General features: G+C 38.7%; 6 protein-coding genes across 6 annotated transcripts; 2 read left to right on the forward strand and 4 right to left on the reverse strand.

Annotated features, from left to right (window-relative positions):
* Positions 1–15: 15 nt before the first annotated feature.
* B0P05DRAFT_555419 (uncharacterized protein) lies at positions 16–1,394 on the reverse strand. Its single transcript, XM_051579798.1, has 3 exons — positions 954–1,394; positions 881–904; positions 16–814 (listed from the first exon to the last, which is right to left on the reverse strand). Exons 1-3 carry the CDS (start codon positions 1,366–1,368, stop codon positions 234–236), a joined length of 1,020 nt encoding a protein of 339 aa, XP_051431740.1. The 5' UTR covers positions 1,369–1,394; the 3' UTR covers positions 16–233.
* A 43-nt stretch (positions 1,395–1,437) lies between these two features.
* B0P05DRAFT_555427 (uncharacterized protein) lies at positions 1,438–2,258 on the reverse strand. Its single transcript, XM_051579799.1, has 3 exons — positions 2,044–2,258; positions 1,695–1,998; positions 1,438–1,640 (listed from the first exon to the last, which is right to left on the reverse strand). The coding sequence occupies exons 1-3, from the start codon at positions 2,060–2,062 to the stop codon at positions 1,472–1,474; spliced, it is 492 nt and encodes a 163-aa protein (XP_051431741.1). The 5' UTR covers positions 2,063–2,258; the 3' UTR covers positions 1,438–1,471.
* Positions 2,259–2,617: 359 nt separating this feature from the next.
* Positions 2,618–4,330, forward strand: B0P05DRAFT_448898 (Cation/H+ exchanger; the record flags this gene model as incomplete). The annotated part of the gene is made up of 10 exons (XM_051573858.1): positions 2,618–2,654; positions 2,710–2,831; positions 2,904–2,932; positions 2,978–3,054; positions 3,147–3,184; positions 3,238–3,320; positions 3,374–3,562; positions 3,613–3,661; positions 3,708–3,887; positions 3,932–4,330. Coding segments are annotated over 10 exons (1,203 nt in total), but the record flags the coding sequence as incomplete, so codon positions are not given.
* Positions 4,331–5,609: 1,279 nt separating this feature from the next.
* Positions 5,610–5,924, forward strand: B0P05DRAFT_476668 (Myc-type, basic helix-loop-helix domain-containing protein; the record flags this gene model as incomplete). Its single annotated transcript, XM_051574918.1, has 2 exons — positions 5,610–5,781; positions 5,836–5,924. 2 exons carry the CDS (start codon positions 5,610–5,612, stop codon positions 5,922–5,924), a joined length of 261 nt encoding a protein of 86 aa, XP_051431743.1.
* Positions 5,925–6,068: 144 nt separating this feature from the next.
* B0P05DRAFT_590258 (proteasome stabiliser-domain-containing protein) lies at positions 6,069–12,031 on the reverse strand (the record flags this gene model as incomplete). Its single annotated transcript, XM_051582792.1, has 12 exons — positions 6,069–6,181; positions 6,237–7,229; positions 7,286–7,511; positions 7,559–7,776; positions 7,825–9,756; positions 9,802–10,357; positions 10,401–10,591; positions 10,640–10,787; positions 10,837–11,235; positions 11,278–11,538; positions 11,584–11,963; positions 12,007–12,031. 12 exons carry the CDS (start codon positions 12,029–12,031, stop codon positions 6,069–6,071), a joined length of 5,442 nt encoding a protein of 1,813 aa, XP_051431744.1.
* A 629-nt stretch (positions 12,032–12,660) lies between these two features.
* Positions 12,661–13,862, reverse strand: B0P05DRAFT_605584 (uncharacterized protein). Its single transcript, XM_051583346.1, has 5 exons — positions 13,616–13,862; positions 13,518–13,588; positions 13,422–13,484; positions 13,150–13,301; positions 12,661–13,128 (listed from the first exon to the last, which is right to left on the reverse strand). Exons 1-5 carry the CDS (start codon positions 13,770–13,772, stop codon positions 12,927–12,929), a joined length of 645 nt encoding a protein of 214 aa, XP_051431745.1. The 5' UTR covers positions 13,773–13,862; the 3' UTR covers positions 12,661–12,926.
* Positions 13,863–20,129: the final 6,267 nt, after the last annotated feature.

Raw genomic sequence — 20,129 nt, forward strand, 5'->3', positions numbered from 1 at the left:
ATTTGTATAGATAAGCCACTATGCTCGCCAGCATCGGAATATGAATGTAAGGGTTTTTATTTAAAGTGTGCATAGATCTAAGGAAAGATTTTTTTTTTTTTTAGAAAAAAAGAAATGAAAGGAGAGAGTATGTGGTATCTTCATAAAATGTAAAAAGAAAAAGAGAGAGAGAGAAAAAGAAAAAAGACAAAGAGAGAGAGAGAAGCATAGCTACATAAAGAAAAAAAAAAGGTTTACAATTCCATATGAACACCCATAAGCATAGTTGAATTTGTACCAGATGAACCTGTATTATTTGTCTGTTCTTCTGTTGTTGTTTCTCGCACAATAGAAGATTGTCGTTCAACACACCACCATCGATGTCCATCAGACCAAGCTTTGGATTGACATGCTTTGCTGCAATATTTGGCTTTACGACATCGTCTACATTTAGCAAACTCTCTCGGCTGTGTTTCCCATTTTCCACAAGTCATATTGGCACATTTTCGGATACCACCTCTTCCTTCATCTTTACGACATGCATTGCGCATAATCACACCAGCCCAATATTGAATAGGGCCTGGATGAATGCGATGACAAAACTTTTCAACGACACTAAACACTTGAGATGCATAAAAGGTATTACGAATATGAGGGTATTTGGAGAGATAGGCGAGCAATTGAAGACAGAGCAAGACATCTTCTTCACGACCAAGGACTTGTTCCATTTCTGTCTTGTCTTTTTGGCTACGCATAGAACGACGTTGAGATCGATTTATCTTGACATAAGGGAAAGTAGAACGACGCAATGGTTGTTTTTGTGTTTGTGTTGTCTCTAGATTGAATGGTTAATCGAACACATCTATAGACATCTATCTATACGTTGCATTGAATGACAAACCTTGAATGAAAGGAATAGGTGTATCTATACACTAAAGTCAATCCCAAGTCTCTTTTTGTTGACAATAGCTTACCTTTTTTTTCTTTTTTAGTACCATGTATAGTTTCATAAGATTTAGCAAAGTTGCCCAAGATAGTCAATACGAGAGGAATAACTCCAGCATCTACTACTTTGGTTCGTATCTGCTCAGTGCCTCTGACACCCACATTAACTATAATTTGAAATGATAATGTATATTTCCATAAAGTAAGTCGGTCAGTTTTGTTGGATGTCTGATGGAGTATACGAACAAGTCTTTCCAGTCCTCCATCTAGACACAAGATTTCTCTTATACGAGGTGAAGTGGAAGTCAGATAGGCTAAATGAGTCAGTGAGTTTACGAGTGGCAAAGTAGCTGTACAGTCCAATGCTCTTCTGTCATAAAGAGAAGAGCTAATAGATACAGCAGCTCTGTTTTGTGAAGGGAAACATAGATTGGGTTCTCTCATGATGTTAAGGAGAAAAAGAGAAAAAATAAAAAATAAAAAAAAATTGTATCACCGGCACAAATCATTCACTGCGGGGAATTAAATAAAAAGGGTAGTTTTTGCTTTATTGTTTTTCATTTGGTTGATATGTATTGGACGGTTTTGTCAGGTCATACATTGGAGGAGGAGAAGAAGATAGAGTAATACTGGTATAAGCAGGTGGAATAGGACTGCTACTGTTTTGATGACTAGAGAAATGATGCAGCAAATTATAGCGATCATCAAATTCAATAGTAATAGCCTATCATAAACCATTAGACAGAAAGAGACTAAAGTCACTTACATAGGTATAGGTAGGATGAGAAGACACTTGTTGTTCTGTATTCAAATAGCTCAATCTGAAGTTAATACCGCGTACATTTTCAGTTGCATTCATGCACTTGCACAAATGAATGATAGCACGCTCAAATCGATGCTTTTGTCTACGCCGATAATAGATAACCAACATACTACAAAACAAAAACCCAAATGGAAGAGCCAAGACAACACCCAATTGATGTGTATATTGAATACAAAATACAGTCATGGCTATCAAGATCATCAATATCAAGATAAAGAAATAGCCTATAGACCCATTCAAGGCTGTTGGAGGTGGGTAATGATAGGCTGCTGTATTAAATGTGTTGATGGTAGCAGAGAATTCATGAGGACTCATCTATTTTGACACAGTTAAACTTGAGTTACTATTCAGAGCCTTACAAATCCTTCTAAATCCAACGTATATTGGTCGGCAAATCTCTTTTTACTATAGACACAGTGTAATGATTTCATGTTGAAAGAAAAGAGAAAGAATAAAGAAATACAACTCCCTTTTTGTTGTATAAAATAAAGTGTCTCCTTGTTTATTGAGTCCCTGATTATCGTATTTCTATACAACACTCACTTTTTATATCTCTACGGGAGTCATATTAAGCTCACTCCTACACCTGTCAGTTCAGTTGATTTGATGAATAAAGACATTCTCTTAAGCTGTGTCGTCATTGACTGTAAAGAATTTCTGCAGAAATAGGAGTCAAGAAATGATCATCTTCCCCTTCTTATTTATATATATATATATGCATATTAAAATCTATAATACATTCCCTTCTTTTTCTTTTCCTTTTTCTTTACTTTAACTATGTCTATCCATGTTATTCCGGGAGAAATATCTACATTTACTATAGCCATTGCTATCTTGAGCGGGTTTATTTTATTCTTTGGCTATATTTCCATGTTTCTTAAAGAAAGGCTGTTTCTCTCCGAAGCATGTAACTATTTTATAGATACACACATACATTGTACTCATCTATTCGACCCCCCAAGTGGTGGCAGTAATCGTCGGAATAATAGCAGGTCCCTTAGTGACTAATGGATTTAACCCTTATAGTTGGGAATACCATGATGAAATCACAAAACAACTGACTCGATGTATTATTGCTATTCAGGTAACAAACTTGGCTTATTTCATCTCATCTTATTTTTATTTATTAATTTAATTTTTTCTATGAGATATAAAGGTTATGGCTGTTGGAATTGAATTACCAAAGTAAAGTAGAATATACTCTTATGATTGAATTGTGACTCTTGGTAGGCATTATTTAAAGAAAGAATGGTTAACAATGGCTATGCTATTAATACCTGTCATGATGTTTATGTGGCTCATTAGCGGTCTGTTTATTTGGGGACTCATTCCTCCTATCAACTATGTATGGGTTACTCTTAGTATAGACCATGGATCTAATATCTCTATTAGTTGGAAGCACTTGTTATTTCAGCTTGTATCTGTCCCACAGATCCTGTAAGTCATATTCTGATGTCGATCATTTTCCAATTGACACAGGCAAACATTAGATTCTAGCAAACTCAGTTGTCAAAGGAAGGTTTGCAGAAAAACATGTACCAACCCATATTCGAAATGCATTGTCTGCAGAAAGGTAAAGGGAGCAGGATGATTTTCTGTACATGGCATTGACTTAAAATAATAAAGTGGGGCCAATGATGGCATGGGGTTTCCCTTTTTATTTTTAGCCATTTTCTTGATTGCAGAAGATAGTGTAGGCACAGCGATTGGTAAATGGATCTATATCACTTGTTTATTTCAAATTGCTCTTTCTTGTGTGATTGGTGTGATTGTAGGTTATGTGGCTAGAAAAGTACTCCAATGGTCTGAGAGAAAGTAAGTCAATCCATGTTGAACAGACGATTCATAAGCTCTCTTTTTTTTAGTCATTTGATCGATAAACCGTCTTTTCTTGCATTTGCCATTGCACTGTCTGTAAGTTCTCCTTGAAATCGTTATTTTAATTCAAACCAACAAAAAGTTATTTTTGATGAGCATGACTGGTTTCTCTGGCAGTGATGATCTCTTGGCTTGTTTTGCTGCTGGCAATGCATTCTCTTGGGATGATTGGTTTCGCCATGAGACAGAAGAAGCTCATTTTCAAGAAGTGATCGATATGATGTTGAATTTAGCTATTTTTGTTTATATTGGTGCTATTATCGTAAGGATCAGAAAAATAAGTACTCTTTTTAATGATCGGAATAGCCATGGTCTGAATTTAGTAATGAAGCCTTGGGTCTATCTACTTGGCGGTTAGTTGTGATTGCTGTCTTGGTCTTGTTCTTTAGACGATTGCCTATTGTTGTTTTACTAAAACCAGTCATGCCTGCGATGAAAACATATCGTGAAGCCATCTTTAGTGGCTGGTTTGGACCCATGGGTGTCGGTGCTGTCTTTTTATCGATCATTGCCAAAGAAGAATTGGAGGTGGCCTATGAAGGCAAGCCTACGCCTGTGTCTATTCAAGTCATCAGTCCTGTTGTCCTGTTTATTGTGTTTTGTTCTGTGATTGTGCATGGTACAACGATTCCTTTATTTAAGCTAGGCAAACGTATTCGAACTCGAACATTATCCATCACAAGCATCAGCAGTAACCAAGTCTTGCGACTTCCGAAACTACAATTTGGACAACAGCTGTCTAAAAAGACAGACGAGAGCCCTTTTAGTTCTGAATCGCATGGCATGACACAACTTCAACGCAACACACTTTACAACGCACTTCAGCATGATCATATGAAAATAGAGTTGCCTCCACTTGTACCACTACATCAGGACTCAGATTCAGAATTAGCAGAAGAAGATTTCTTGCCTGATGATTCTTCAGAAACAGTGCATCAAATAGGGCTCAAAACAGACTCAAGTAGACCCACGAGTGATTTCTCGCTTGATCCACAGCAAGCGATTCGATTTCTTGAACCTGTGAATCCGCGTTCCAATATGGATCGCAATGAGACAAGTCTAAAGGGCTGGATAGCACGTCAAACCAGAGAATCGTCTCAAGAATCAATAGAGGGGCATGGACTTGGTATTAAACAGTTGTTTAAGCGTCGTAAAGAGCATGCTGAAAATACACCTGTCTGGCAAGATAATCCAACAGAAGACAGTCAAGCGAATACGAAAAAAGTTTATAGTATAATAGAATCACCTCCATTGGCATTGGATAAAACAAGTCATAGTACATCCAGTGCATCTTCTTAATTTGTAACAATAATAAAAAAAACAGCTTTGTCCATTTACTTGTTCAACATGAACCTTATCAAGTTACACGATATATCTTCTTTATTTTGTAAACATTGTAAATATAGATATAGATATATATATATATATATCAAAAAGAGAAAAATGTGACCTCTATGAGCTACATGTCTATTTAGACGAATTGATTGTCAAGATATTACACATACAAATTATCGTGTGAGTGAGTAGGGTGATACGATTGCTGAGACATATAAATATATATAAATATATATATAAACTTATGTTGGTGATACCATCATTGTGTCCCTCCCACCCCTTGTTTTATATAAAGATGCATATACATTTCCTCACATCTTCTTTCTTTCTCTATGAGTTCTTCAAGTAAGTAATAAACAAAATTGACATTTTTGTATATTTTGATTTGGTAGATCATCATTCATTATTTACAGAATCTGAACAAAACCATTTACATGTCTTTTTGAATGAATTGGAAAAAGACAGCCATGGTCAGACAAAGAAAATACATCTCAGCCCTGACTTTATAGACAACACAACATCATTTCAATCGAGTCAAAATACAAAAGTGAATCAGAATATGATTCAAATCAACACCATTCTTATTTCAGATCAACATAAAAAGCACATTGCAAAGCGACCATGTCATAGACACCATGAAAGGAAAAAAATGTCTCTGAAAAAGACACAAGAATTATTAACCGAAGAACAAAAGAGAGCAAACCATATTGCATCAGAACAAAAGAGAAGAGCAAACATACGTATTGGATTTGAAAAACTGATTAATATTGTGCCTACTTTAAGTAATGGTCATAAGAGTGAGGCACTCATTTTACAGAAATGTAACAAGATAATTTATGAGTATGGTTAAACATTCTTATTTATTTATTTTTTAGCGGTTGAATATTTAAGGCAGTTGGTGGAATCAAAGACAGCATTAAAAGAAAAAATGAGGGAACTTCAACTTATGTTGGGTGAAGAGTAAGTTTATTCAGTTCCTACACATGACTCATCTTTCTTTATAGTCCTGATGAAGACGTAATGTTGCTTACCATCTTTTTATTTTTTTTTTAAAAAAAAAAACTAATCCTTAATAATAGAGTTCAGAAGGGGAAATGGATTATAATTTTTAGAATTTACTCAAAAGTAATTTTTGTAATCTATCTCGAATTAAAGCAACAGGCTCATTCTGTATACATCTATTGACGCCTTTGACAAACTCTTCTTTTGTGTTACCTTCGACTAATAATACATAATGGTGAATTCTCTTTTTTTTTGTAAGAAAATGTAGACATACCTGAACATTTGGCTACCACTTGTTCCAACACATCCATAGCAGCAGATCGAATAGCTGAATACTTTAAATCTTCCAAACAGTCAAAACAAGATTTTAACAACATGTCCATGTTTTCTTTTTCGTCTAGGCTATGAGGTGCTGCGTGCTTCACAAATGTCTCTAGACTTTGTAAAATAGCCAACTGCACATTCCACACATTGCCTTGAAATGAGCGAGTAATCAGTCCCAATAAACGATGCGTCTCTTCTTTTTGATTTTCAAATACGCAAGGTCTAAAGGCAGACACAAGCGCCTTGAAAGCATTGGCCTTGATCATCAATAAAAGAGGCTTAGCATGCTCATTTTCATCTTCTTCTTCCATGACAGACGCTTCATCCATCTCACATAACTCGGTCAAAAAGGGCATCACATCGCCCAACAAGTCTATGGTTTCAGCAAAGGCGTCGGAGAAACAGATCAAGGAAGCCAAAGCATGGCGTTGGTATTCACGGTTCTTGCGTTTGGCTTCACGAATCATAATCTTCGTAGCCTCTGACAAAGAAGGTGCTCGACCTTCAAACGAGTGTTTAATAGACACACACAGTTGAACAAAGGCATCCAAGACATGTTCTTTGCCAGACCATGATCGTGTAGCCAAGGTGGATACTAAAACAGGCAAGAGTTCATTGGCATGGACTTGAATACCTTCGCCCAACATCTTGCACATATCTGCAACTGTCAAAGCAGCTGTTTGCTTGACTTTCCATGAAGACGAACTTAACAAGGGTTGTACAAATTCGAGAATCTCATCCGAGTGCATGACGACAAGACTACGTGTGCCTGAAGTCAAGTTTTCCCAAGCTGCTTTCCATAGCTTGTTCAAGTCTTGGTCAGGATCATGCTCACCAAAGAACACAAGTGGCACAAGCACCGTAACAATAGAATTAGCTCTGTCTGTAGCAAATCGCGTAAATTCGACAGCTGCGATAGTACTGCCTGCTTTTGCATCTTCATCTATTCTACATGTAAATATACCAAAAAAAAAAAAGCAAGATGGACAAGAAACAAACCTTCGTCTTCAATGTACAGTTTCTTCAAGTGTTTGACAAGTGAAATTAGTCGATCATAACTAGCAAGTTGACAAACATAGCCAATAGCAGTAGCATAGGATTTACGAATGACTGGATTCTTGGAGCGAATCGTACCACTTAGGGCTTTTAAATACGTATCTGCAAAGGGTGTAAAGACAGCCCTCTTGCTCATCACAAGCGTCACAATAAAACGTGCGCAACCAGCCTAGGATGGTGGTGGTGAGCTATCTATATATACTATGTCAGAATTACCTTTGTAGGAAGACCTGTGCCTTTTCTGACAATATGAAGAATGCGAGGTGTGAGCTCTTGCATGACATTATCATCAATTTGATGAATACAATGTTCAATGCCCTCCATCATGGGTGAGTTTTTTGCACCAGCAAGACGGGCATTATCTAATTGTTCTTGAGAAATATTATACTTGTCCACATGAAAACTGAGATAGTTCATCGATTGAGGTTCAAGTGCTATATATTCAAATGTGGGTAAATCTATATAATACGCAAAGTACTTACATGATAAGGATTGAAGTAAAGTGTCAATGAGCTCAGGTACATACTTTTTTAATAAAGTAGCGCCTGTCTTACACACTTTCAAGACTGCATCCAAACTAAACTTCTGAACGTCCTCTGCATCAGACACAACGCCCTTCTGTAACAAGAAAGGCATTACAATATCCATTACTTTATAACCATCTGCCATAGCAACCATAGTAGGGTCACAATAATGCACTGTCAACTTGGTCAAGGAACGACATGTTTGAATGGCTGCTTGACGCACTGAGTCCTTAATATCATCTAATGCACGGAAACACATTTGCCATAGCTTTTCCAGATAAGGTTCAATTTGAGCTAAAGAACGTCCCATCACGAGGTCTGTCACAGCAGCACAACTGGCTTCACGAATACGCCATTGACGATTGCCTAGGCCAGCCAGAATATCCTCCATGATTTGATCAAAATAGGTATCGACTGTTTTTTGATTATCCTTGACAAGCGATCGCCAAATGGACTTCATGGTCTGGTTCACTCGAGGGTTAGGGTCGAACTGGTAACGGTAGAGTTTAGGGATCAAACGAGGAAGATAAGGCTCCATTTCCTTTTCAGCCACAGCCATTAGGTTTTGAAAACCAAAGGCAGCACCTCGACGTGAAGTCCACATGGCATTATGATTAGCCAAGTTCATGAACTTGTAAATCAAGTCAGGCTGGTTCAATTCAGAAGCTAAAGAACAGAGTTCCCTGTAGGTAGTGATGGAGTTACCGTCGGGTGTTTCACCTAAAGCGCCTTCTTCAAACAGAACCGTGTTGTCTGTTACAGATTGTGCTTGAATTTGACGACCCTCAGTAAATGTGCCTACGAGTGAATACAGCATGTCTTCTTTGATTCTAGCATCACCGTATTCGTATACAAGACCGAGACCTTTAGAAGCACATTCTTGTGTAAAATCATCACGATCAGCCAAAAGACGAGAAAAGGAAGCATGCATATTGCTCAGATTGGTTTGCACCAAGGGACGTCCTTTACCAAACTTGAGGATAGAGAGTAGCCAAATACAGGCTGCTTTACGGTACCATGAACGATTGCTGGTGACATAGGTACGAATAATTTTTTCTATGTCTTGTTGAACATCGTATATAGGCGATGCCAAATTGTCTAACAAGGGCATTTCTGAAATATCTTTGTGTTTCTGCATGGCTTGAGAATCCCAGCCGAATGCAATGACAGAGAAAGCTTCACCTGCAGCAAAGGCTAACTCAACTTGTTTTGTGTCTGCTAAAGCATATAAGCCATCAATGATAGGCTTGACAAGGTCCAAAGTTTCCTTGTTGGAGACAAGAGGAATAGCTAAATGACCTAAAGCTAAAGTCGCTTTTTCTTGTACTTTGGCTTCTTTACATGTGTTTGCTAAACGAGATAGTTTTTCAACAATTGTATGTAATGCAATGCTATCTTTTTCTTCAGTTATAGGGAAAGGCAGTAATTGACAATGACCAATATCAGCTATGGATTGACATGCTGCACCAGCCATCATATAAAATGTAGTACTGGGTGCGCCTTCTAATAAATCCACCAAAAGTGCAACACACCGCTTCACAAGTTCTTTGGATAAGGTACGTTTGCGATAGTAACAGCGACTGATGAGACAACCCATGGCTAAAGTAGCACCATGACGATGATCCAGCTGCTGCTGATTTTTGCTCTCTTGTGCCTCGAGTACACCACAAAATTCAATAAGGATAGCTTCGATATCAGCATCAGGCACACTTTGATTACTTGCAATGATACCAAAGATATGAGACATTAAGGTGCGCGCATCTATCTTTTCTGAAAATGAGAGCGATTTGAAGAAACTGAGACGATCTTTGAATGCTGTGGATATAGAACTAGGACCAAGAGAAATCACTTCTAGAAGGCACTGAGCAGAAGTGGCTAGCAAAATAGGATCTAAAATATACCGTCAGTTCCATCACTTTATCTTATATGCATTACCTTTTAATTCAGGACTTAGGCCCAGTTCAACAAATGCCAACCAACGCTCAATGATCTCTTTGTCCTTGGAATCACTATGCCACATGTGAGTCAAGCTTGTCTTAAAATTCAACATAGTAATAGGATCTTCTGACATGCTGTTCTGAACTTTATCAATGACATATTGATCAATCAAGATATGGTCTGAATTGACTTGTAGAATCCAAATGATACGTAAGAAATGAAGAATTTCTGCATAGACTTCCACTGGATAGCCCTTGATGACAGGTGTCTTTGACATAAGAGAATATGTTTCATCAGGTTTGTGTGTATGAATATAGTCCACAAGGTCTTCAAACTTGGGCAATTCAGAAGGTGAGATCACATCCACATTCTCTACAAGGCCATATTTGTTACGAACAAATGGAATCAGACCTCGACGTGCTTCCTCCTTAACGTCCAATTTGACAACAGAAGAAGAACTACCCAAGAGACAGACATAACGAGCAAACACACAAGAGAATGGATAGATAGCATTAGCATATTTCAGAGCCATGTAGCGAGAATAAGGATCATTCTACGCTCAATGAATACATAGTTGCATAAAATATGTCTTTTACCTTTTGAACAGCTTTTAGTATAATGTGTTGAAGTTCCTGATAAATGAGTGAATCTGTGGGAAGATCCACATAGATTTCAATCATGGAAGATAATGCATCTTGAACATAGGTTCTTATGTTCTTGTGTTCTTTTTCTAAATTATCAAAGAACAAAGAAAGTATTTGTGTATCTGATAACCCAACCTTGGGAACTATCATGTAAGTGTAAGTTCTTGTCTATTGAGTGCATATATATATACCTTTCTTTGCTACCAAACCACAAGCTACATAGGCGTATCCTTTAACACTTTCAGCATCAAAACCTTGTACATGCTCATTTTCATTGATGTATTTCAACAAGCCAGAGATAATCACAGGAGCTACAGGCCCAATACTTGATTCTGTACTCTATACTAGAAAGTCAATAGAGTCGCATGAAAATTAGCTACAGCTTTACCATGCGAGCACACCATTGTAAGAATGACATGGCGGATCTCTGTAGTTTTGTGTTAGTGATTTCACCATAAATACCATCAAAAATGACTTGAATCATAAAAGCCACCATGTTGGTTGCCATGATAGATTTAGACAAGTACTGCAACACGCGAAGTTTGACTGAATTAGGTGCTGGTGTTCGAGCACTTTGACCAGTCGCGTTAGGCGAGCCCAAATACAGTTTGTAGAGGGATTGAATTGTTGCTTTGTCTTCATAGTCCACATTTCCTGTCCATCTTCTCATGCCGTCTTCACAAGCAGAAGTGACTTGGTGATTAGGATCACATACACCTGCTACAAGCAAAGGCAGACGTTCACTATCTGTAAAGATAGGTGTCAAAATAAAGTTCATGATGCCCAACTAAAAGAAAATTAAAAAGGCATGAATGAATTGTTTTCTTACTTTGGCATCTTTTAATTGAGCAGTAGTCCATTCTATCTTTCCTTTGTTTGTCACATCGTCTACAGCACGTTGGCTAAGTCCTGGATATTTAAATTTGTTTTCTTCATCTGCTAGTTCTCTTGCTGTCAAGGGCTGGTAAAGCATCACATCTAAAAAGAACCCCAAAATTACTGGAACATCTTGAGGCGTTTGGTCGAATTTAAATACTTCTTTTCTCGCTGTCAATTGTTTGCCTTGATCCATTTTCCATTTATTGAGTACCTGCATGTCAAATTGAGTTGTGTAACAAATCATGAATAGACTTACAGGCAATACAATATGAAGTAAAGGTACGCGTTGTGGAGCTGGTCTTGTGCTAATACCACTTAAGAATTCAGGCAAATACTGTACTATTTCTTCAGGATTGAGTCTATGGGCTGCCATTTCCAAGTACATGAGAGTAAAATTTTTGACAAATGTAGACACAAGAGGATCCGTGAATTGCTTCAATAAAGTATCAAAAGGTAACTTAATACTTGGATTGGTCTTTGTTCTCTTGTTGATATGAGACAGAATTTCCATTACTTTCTTCTTTGCTTCAGGATTTGTGCTGGCCAATTTGAGCAAGACAGGAGGCAAGAAGATCTGGATCGTCTTTTCTAGTTGTGCATCTGTATTGCACATGGCAAGCTTCAACTCGACATTTTCTATTAAGAAAAGTTAGATCGGGTTGAAATCGTTCTTTCTTACCGAGCAATTGTAACTCGTTGCTCATGTTCTGATGAATAATTAAAAAAGGGGATATGTACCTTTCCAGCATAAATATACAGGTCAGTCACGATTACGTACCCTCCCCCTCTTACTCGTTTTGGCTCGATTCGTCATTGTTCTGCGTAGTTTATTTCAAATGTTTGATCGTTTGACAGAAACACAAGATATCACTCTCTAATTCATGTCCAAAAGCCATATAACTTAAGGATTACTTTTCTGGACCATTATTGCTACTAAATCATGCAATAAATACCATATTTGTCTTTACAATATAAACCAATTGAACAGTATAGAAACCTTATAAACATGCTAAAATAATACTATTTATATGCTATAAGCGCTTCAACATAAATGTCATAGACATGTTTCAGTAAATGAAAAAAAAGCAATGTTCAATGATGGAGATTCTCTTCAAAGACACTGTTTACTGTTATATATGTAGCTTTACTGCAATCATCATTTTGTAGCAAGACATAACACTACCTGGGTTAATCAAGCGAAGCATGAACAGTAGAGTGCTCTAAGTAAAAGCGGATGTCGGTTGACCAATCTCTCAATATCAGTCAAGACTTAAATAAGTAAAGCTCTAAGAGCCTTTGGCAAAAAAAAAAAAAAAAAAAAAAAAAAAAAACTGGTAGTAGTAATGCGTTATTTCTGTGGTCTTTGTAGCACAAGAAGAAGCATGTACGGAAGAATCCACTAGTCTAGGAATTATTTTTTTTTTGAGTTAGCACGTCGTAATGAGCGGTGACACTCGATGAAACGGAGACCTAAAATTCGTGTCTGAAATGAAAATAATGGGGATGATTATTTTTTTGTTATTCCTTGCTTGATCTTGTTTGAGAGTAAGACATGGGCCAGTTCGTAATGTCGGAAATGTAGTCTAATGTGGCGAAATGTTAAACGGTAGTAGTGAGAGTTTCGATTAAATTTATGGACCGAGTGTGAACCGATAATAACATAAACTGTGAAGCGACGTGAGGGTTAGAGTTACCATGCTGCCAATACAAATTCCATAGTTGCCAGTGTATAGTTCCGATTATAGTGAAGAAAATTTTTGGTTTTGTGATAAAGCGGAGGACATGCAGATAGCAAAGTGCACTAAACACCATTTCAGAAGACAGAGTATTGTGCGGGAAGAAGTGAGATAAAGTCTGTTGCCAGACTTCCCATTTTTTCGGGCAATCGATAACGAAATGACGGAACGTGTCATCCGCCACACAACATAGAGAACAGCGAGGAGACAGCCCGAGATTGTACTTGTTAATAGAGACCTGAGTTGGTATGCGTTTATGGAGAGTCCGATAAAAAACCGTTCAAGCGTTAGGGTACAGCTTACAAGTCCAAAAGTGTCTAATGGTCGCTTGCTGAAAGCGATGCGCACCGATGGTAACATCTTGGTAGAATAAACGATATGCATGAGGAGTGAAACGAGACCAACGGGGAGACATCCGAATCTGGGTTGGTATGGGCAGTTCACTGAGTGTTACCGAGGCTTGACCAGCAGGCGCCTGCAGGATGTGATCCCACAAAAAGGCTTTCAAAGAGACCGAACGATTATCTAAAATATCCGAGAACAACTGTTGACAGAGACGTGGAAATCGTGTGTATTCAGTAGAAACCTTCAAGCGTAATCGATTAGCATTGGGATCAAAAATGAACATTGAGTTGGTCAGAAACCTAGGGTGACGATGAGCCCAATAATCGGGTGCTGCGTTCAAAACCATGTATAGTAGGAGGTTCATTAAAGTGGCCAAAGGTCATGGTTCTTTCGCCTAACAAGCCAACCCACAACATGACATCCTCCAAAGGGCGTCGTAACAACGATAATTTACCCAGAACTTGGTCGCAAGTAGCGGCTAGAACTATTGTGTCTGCTAACCAGTCGTCATCACTAGCTGCCACAGCTTCATCTGCACGCACTTCTGGTTCTTCCCAGTCGAAGTATGCTAGTACCAACACTCTTTCTTCAGGCACTATTACGCCTTATATTGTCGGTTTAGAGAAAGATAGTGTATTGATCGATATCACCAACATTCGTGATGTGAATGGCCTTAAGCAGTTTCTTGGGTCACTTAATACCCATGGAGAGTACTATTTCTTTGGTACTTTACTTGTTGAGCGCAAGTATTTGCAGAGACGTTTTATTGAAACTTGCTGGGACACCAACTCAGAAGTATACAATAAGTTGATCAACACCGGTTTGCAGATGGAAGATAATAATATTATCAAAGGTTACCGCAGCTTGCCCCAGAATGCGAAAATTGCTCGAGTTAAGGTTGAACGACTCCCCTTGATTCATCCTTCAACTCTCCGCGAGCAAATAATCAAACGTTTTTCCCATTTTGGTGAAGTCCTAGATCTGGGATTTCATATGGACGGTGCTGTATTTTTCGGCCAGGGCTACGTCGTTCTTGACCTAAACAATCCTCACAAGTCTGAGCCTGAGCAACTTGGTCGAGTAGTGGATTGGCCCGAATTTGATCGTGAACTTCTGCTTACGTGGGATGAAATGCCCCAATTTTGTCGTTTTTGTCAAAAATCCGACCATTGTCGAGCAGATTGCATGGAACTCATTAATACTCGTCGTTGTTATAACTGCAATGAGCGTGGTCATATCAGCCGTGATTGTCCTCGTCGTAGTCATGGATCAGGCCACCCTCCTAATAAGCGTATTGGGATCACAAAAGACAAAGCTAGTAGATCAGGATCCAACCTGCCCAATGAGCAACTGGCACAAAGTGCGAAGCCTAAGCAAATTGTCTCTCCTGCTGCATTGACTACCGTTCCTCTTAGTCAAATAGCAACCGAGACTATTCAAACACTTTCAAACGATATTACAGTAGTCGAGCATGAATTGATGGATCATGAAATGAAAGAGCAAGGAGATAGTGAAGTAGAAATCATTGGCTCTGATGGAGAGGATGATGATGAATATTTTCAAAATATTCCAAGCAATAATCCAACCCAAGAGGCTTTGGACTTAGAAAGGTTTATCCAGGAGCGTAAAAAGATCAAATTTAATCATGACGGTGAGAGACATAGAGTGGTGCCTAATCATAATACAGGTGGATCAACAGGTACCTCTCCTGACTTTCAATAAGATAATCTATGCCTAAAGACTCTATGCAAATTGCCACCCTTAATTGTCGTGGCCTTACGAAAACTTCAGATCCTTACAAACAGTCTTTATTCATCCGCTTTCTACGTTCAACTAAATATGACATTCTATGCTTACAAGAAACACACGCATCTACACTTAATATACAGAAACAGCTCAATCTCAAGTTCCAGACTAAATCCAGTCTTTGGACAGAACACTGTGGCATTGTTTTCTTAAAATCTCACTACAAAATCGCAGCACATCCCACCATCAATTCTACCAATGGCCGCTTTCTCTTAGCGTCTATCGCTCATGCCTCTGAACCCTCCATTCCTTTTATGTATATCCTCAATATTTATGCTCCTGCTTATCGTAGTAGTCGATCCACATTCTTTCGCACGTTATCTTCCAATCAACCATTAATGTCACATTTACGGTCAACGTCTTTGCCTATTATTATTGCTGGCGATTTCAACTATGACATTTACCGTAAATCCAACATTGATACGTGCTGGAATGATCTACTTCTTACTTCATTCCAAGATTGTTTTCAAAGTGATCCTCTTCCCACATTTGTCAGTACCACTGGTAGTCGCACACACATTGATTATATATTTTGCACTCTACCTCATGCTGACAATGTAATTTCTATGACTCAAAATTTTGTTAACTACAGTTGGACTGACCATGCCTTGCTTTCTATCAACTATCAACTGGTACACACTCCAGCTGGACCTGTTCCTTGGAAAGGTAATCCTAATCTTGCTCGACTATCTGCATATAGAAAAGGTTTGACAACACATATTGAGCAATACATGGATAACATCAACCGTTTGGATCCTGATTGCCCTTCAGTTCAAACTATTTGGGATGAATTGAAAGAACAAGTCAAAGTTTTTACTCGATCCTTCCAGATCGAGCGTAACAACTGGCGATCCAAATCTCTGAAAAAGCTTCAATCCAAACGCAACAGAATTTTACGAGATCATAAAAATACATCTATTTTATCATCTCTTTTGCCAAAGGTTGAAAAAATGATTACTATTTTGCAGGATGAATCTGCCGAAATAGAACATCTCAAAGCAGGCAAATTTTGGCGAGAAAAAGGTGAACGATCTCCTGGTCTTCTCAAAAAACTTGCACAAGATAGGTCTACACAGCGAACAATACCAAAGCTCTTTGATCCCAATTCTAGACGATTGGTTACTAATACAGAAGGGAAAACAAAGGTGATGGTTGCCTTCTATAAGGCGCTATATCGTCCTGACAAGATCCAATCCTCTGATGTCAACACGCTTTTACAACGTACCAACAGCCAACGACTTACTAAAGAGCAAGCATCTACCCTTGAAAGTCCTATCACTTGGCTGGAGATATCGAAAGCAAGTAGACGTTCACCTCGTCATAGTAGCCCTGGTAGCGATGGTTTGCCATACGAAATTCTAGGTATTCTACTTCGTGTCCCTTGTTTAAGGCAGCTAGTTCTACAAGTATACAATGATGCCTTAGCTCATTCTTTATTCCCAAGATCATGGCTGCTATCACTTATGACTCTTTTGCCTAAGAAAGGTGATCTAACGCGGGCAAAGAACTATCGTCCTATCCAGTTGGTTAATACAGATAACAAGATCTTCACTCGGATAATCAACCACAGGATTATGACAGTAGCTGCTACACTTATCAACAAACATCAGCTAGGCTTTATGCCTGGCAGATACAGTGGTTACATTAAGTGTCCCATAAAACTCATTTATAAGCATAAATTAATATATTTTCGTCGTATTGACCTTGTGTTAGTATCAGAAAAAGCACATTTTTTTGCTGGTTACTTCAATTTCCCTAATTAGTAAGAGATACCATTTTTGGACAACTTAGGTAAAAAATGACGTAGCGTTTTCAAAAAAATTTCCTGCAAAACCTGAATACCTTATTTTCTTCGGCGAATAAGCATTCTCAATCGTGCGTTTTCCACATTCTTCGGCAAATCCTAGCACAACCTACCCAACTACATATAGATACGGCAAGCTTCTCAGAAAAAAATTCTCTTTTCTTCATTCTATATACATACCTTTTCTCCTTATTATCATGCCTTACAGCCTCCCATACGATAAACGAAACAATGTCAAATCTGCACTTTTATCTGGCAAATCGATTTGTCAGGTCTCAAAACTAACAGGTATTGCCAAATCAACAGTTTCTCGTATTAGAAAAGAGTTGCCAGAAATGAAAACTTGCACTGGTACCGGTAGACCATCAAGAGTAGGTCATCTTATGGCTTGTTTGCTACGAATAAAAATCCGAACTGGAGCATTGAAGAATGTCAAAGAAGTCCAAACTTGATTGTCTGGACAGGGTATTGCTTTGACGTATAGTGGAACAGTCTCTCTGATGAAAAGGGTAGGATTATACTCAAAGCTTAAGTAGAAGAAATTTTTTTGAGAGTTTCTTAGCTTTCGAAGAGATACAAATGGGCCTTAACATATCGTAACTGGTCCGCAAATGAGTGGAAGAGTGTCGTTTTTACCGACGAGACGAAGATCAATCTTTGGGGATCAGATGGTGCAACATACACTTGGTTACAGCAAGGGTTTAAAGCGAGGCCCCATAACTACAAGCTATTGCTCAAGCATGGAGGTGGCTCTCTGATGATGTGGGGGTGCATGACATCTTCCGGAGTAGGATATGCCTCTCGAGTGCTTCAAAAGACAATGGATACCGATTGCTATTTGGAGATTCTAGGGTCGTCATACCTAGATACATTGGAGTATTATAGTATGGATCCACAAAAAACTATCTTTCAACAAGACAACGACCCAAAACACAAAGCAAAGGCTACCATTTCTTGGCTCAAAGCCCACAAAGTCAACTTTACTGCTGACTGGCCACCTAACAGTCCCGACTTGAACCCAATAGAGCATCTTTGGAAACAGTTAAAGTGCAGGCTAGCCGGATATGATACAAAACCAAAAAATCTGGACGAATTGTGGTCAAGGGTCGAAAAAGAATGGTACAAATTTCGCAAGTGACATGGAGGTATACTATAGCAGCATGCCTCAACGTATAGAAGCAGTCATCAAAGCAAAGGGCGGTTATACAAAATTTTGAGCATTTCAAATAAAGAATAAATTTTGGTGAAACACAAATTTTCTCTCTTTTGAAATTGAAGCACTGTTATTGGATGCATTTAGGAGTAATTAGCAGTGCGATTATTATTGTCAATGTCTAGTTAATCTATGTGCCAAGTTTCAGAAGGATCAACGGAGTTTTTGTAGAGAAGGGTAAAAAAACAGGTTTTATGGGACACTTAATGTAACCACTGTATATTGCTGAACATGGATTGCTCACCCAAATGATCATGGAAAATGCAGCAACAAACTATCGCCGACCAGACAAAGATCTTGGCATTCTTTTAGACCAAGAAAAGGCCTATGATCGTGTCAACCTTGACTATCTCAAGCAAGTGTTGTTACACTTTGGTTTTCCAAAGACCCTGGTTGCCAGCACTATTACCTTGTTTAGAGATAATTCCATTTGTATCAACATCAATGGTTGGCTCTCTAAGCAGTTGGTTCCAAAGCGCCGAGGCCTCAAACAAGGTGACCCACTCTCTTGTATTTTATACAATTTTGCCTTAGAGCCACTTCTCCAGTCGATATTGAATGACACTCAATTTTCTGGCTATCGCTTCAAGCATAATGATTTTAGTCAAGCTATCACCTTACCTGCTATCAAATTGCTTAGTTATGCTGATGACACTTTAGTTTTTCTTCATAATATCCGTGACCTTCGCAGAATGCAGTTTCACTTGCAGGCCTACAGTAAAGCATCCAATGCCAAGATTAACTACCATAAAGTGCGAGCAATCTCTCTCTCTGGCCACAATCTAGATGATAAATGGCTGACTACTCTACAAGCCATTGACATTCCCAAGATATGGTGCCGTACAGATGCTGAACCCATTATCTATTTAGGTTTTCCCCTTATCCAATCCTTGGACCAGCGCGCTCACTTTTTTTCGTCCCTCACTCGATCATTGACTCAACTGGCGGATATTCATGCCTCACGCAATCTTTCTGTTGTTGGTAGAGCTACAGTTGTCAGTTCGCTTTTATTGTCTAAATGCTGGTATATTTTGCGGGTAATCCCTACCACTCAAGCAATCCTTAATACCATTCGAACTGTCATTACTTCTTTTGTCAACCGGCAAATCTTTCCTCGCATTAGTTGGCAAACGATGACTGCACCAAAGTGGCATGGTGGCCTTGGCATTCTTGACTTGTTTTCTCAGCAGAAATTACTGTATTACCATTGGCTTCATCCTTTTTTGTGTCCTCAAGCTGAACGTTCTCTAATACAAGACTTTCTAGCAGCACATACCCGTGCTTTGCTTCAGACTGAACATCTGCTCTTGGGTCTGCTCTTTCCTCGTTCTCGCCCAGGCCAACTCAGGCAATTGGCAAGTAACACTGTCACAATGTGCTGCCAGACAATGGATGCTATTCCTAGGAAACAATACTCATACATGCCAAACCCTATCGAATGCCTTCTACTGCCATTACGCTCGATTGTTTTGCCATCTGACACCTTTGATTTGCCTCTCAAGCTACGCACAGTAGCAGTTTCCTATCTATATGAGTACCATCCACAGGGTCACTATTTGGCACCAATACCAGTTTCTTCCTTTCCCCTGGATATCCGTCGTAGTGTCAGAAAATATATTCAAGCAGTGAATCAAATTCATTGTCAACTGGAGCCATTCTTTGGTCAATGCCTTATTCGTACTTCATTAGACTTATACAATCCTGTGCATATTCCTGCAATCCAGCGGTCTCTTGGTTTCTTTTCTTTTGTGCGTATGTTGAAACTGCCTTTTGACAATGAAAACTTCATTGCCCTCAAGAATGGTGGCTATACTTTCCGTAAGGTCATCACGCAAGCTGACTTGTCTGATATCATTGCCCGGCAAGAAGTTTCTTCTGCTGCTTGGAAGTACTTTTGG

Source organism: Gilbertella persicaria, assembly GCF_025201335.1.
Source record: "Gilbertella persicaria strain CBS 190.32 chromosome Unknown B0P05scaffold_42, whole genome shotgun sequence".
NCBI classification, from domain to species: domain Eukaryota; kingdom Fungi; phylum Mucoromycota; class Mucoromycetes; order Mucorales; family Choanephoraceae; genus Gilbertella; species Gilbertella persicaria.

What these genes read in the sequence shown, in the direction of transcription:
- B0P05DRAFT_555419 (XM_051579798.1), bottom strand. Translation starts at nt 1,368, where the DNA reads ATGAGAGAACCCAATCTATGTTTCCCTTCACAAAACAGAGCTGCTGTA. An exon ending in TACTAAAAAAGAAAAAAAAG is followed by an intron (nt 905 to 953) that starts GTAAGCTATTGT and finishes TTTAGTGTATAG; the next exon opens with ATACACCTATTCCTTTCATT. An exon ending in ACCTATTCCTTTCATTCAAG is followed by an intron (nt 815 to 880) that starts GTTTGTCATTCA and finishes CATTCAATCTAG; the next exon opens with AGACAACACAAACACAAAAA.
- B0P05DRAFT_555427 (XM_051579799.1), bottom strand. An exon ending in TCTTCTCATCCTACCTATAC is followed by an intron (nt 1,641 to 1,694) that starts CTATGTAAGTGA and finishes ATAGGCTATTAC; the next exon opens with TATTGAATTTGATGATCGCT.
- B0P05DRAFT_605584 (XM_051583346.1), bottom strand. Translation starts at nt 13,772, where the DNA reads ATGAACCTCCTACTATACATGGTTTTGAACGCAGCACCCGATTATTGG. An exon ending in CACACGATTTCCACGTCTCT is followed by an intron (nt 13,589 to 13,615) that starts GTCAACAGTTGT and finishes CGGATATTTTAG; the next exon opens with ATAATCGTTCGGTCTCTTTG. An exon ending in CGCCTGCTGGTCAAGCCTCG is followed by an intron (nt 13,485 to 13,517) that starts GTAACACTCAGT and finishes ATACCAACCCAG; the next exon opens with ATTCGGATGTCTCCCCGTTG.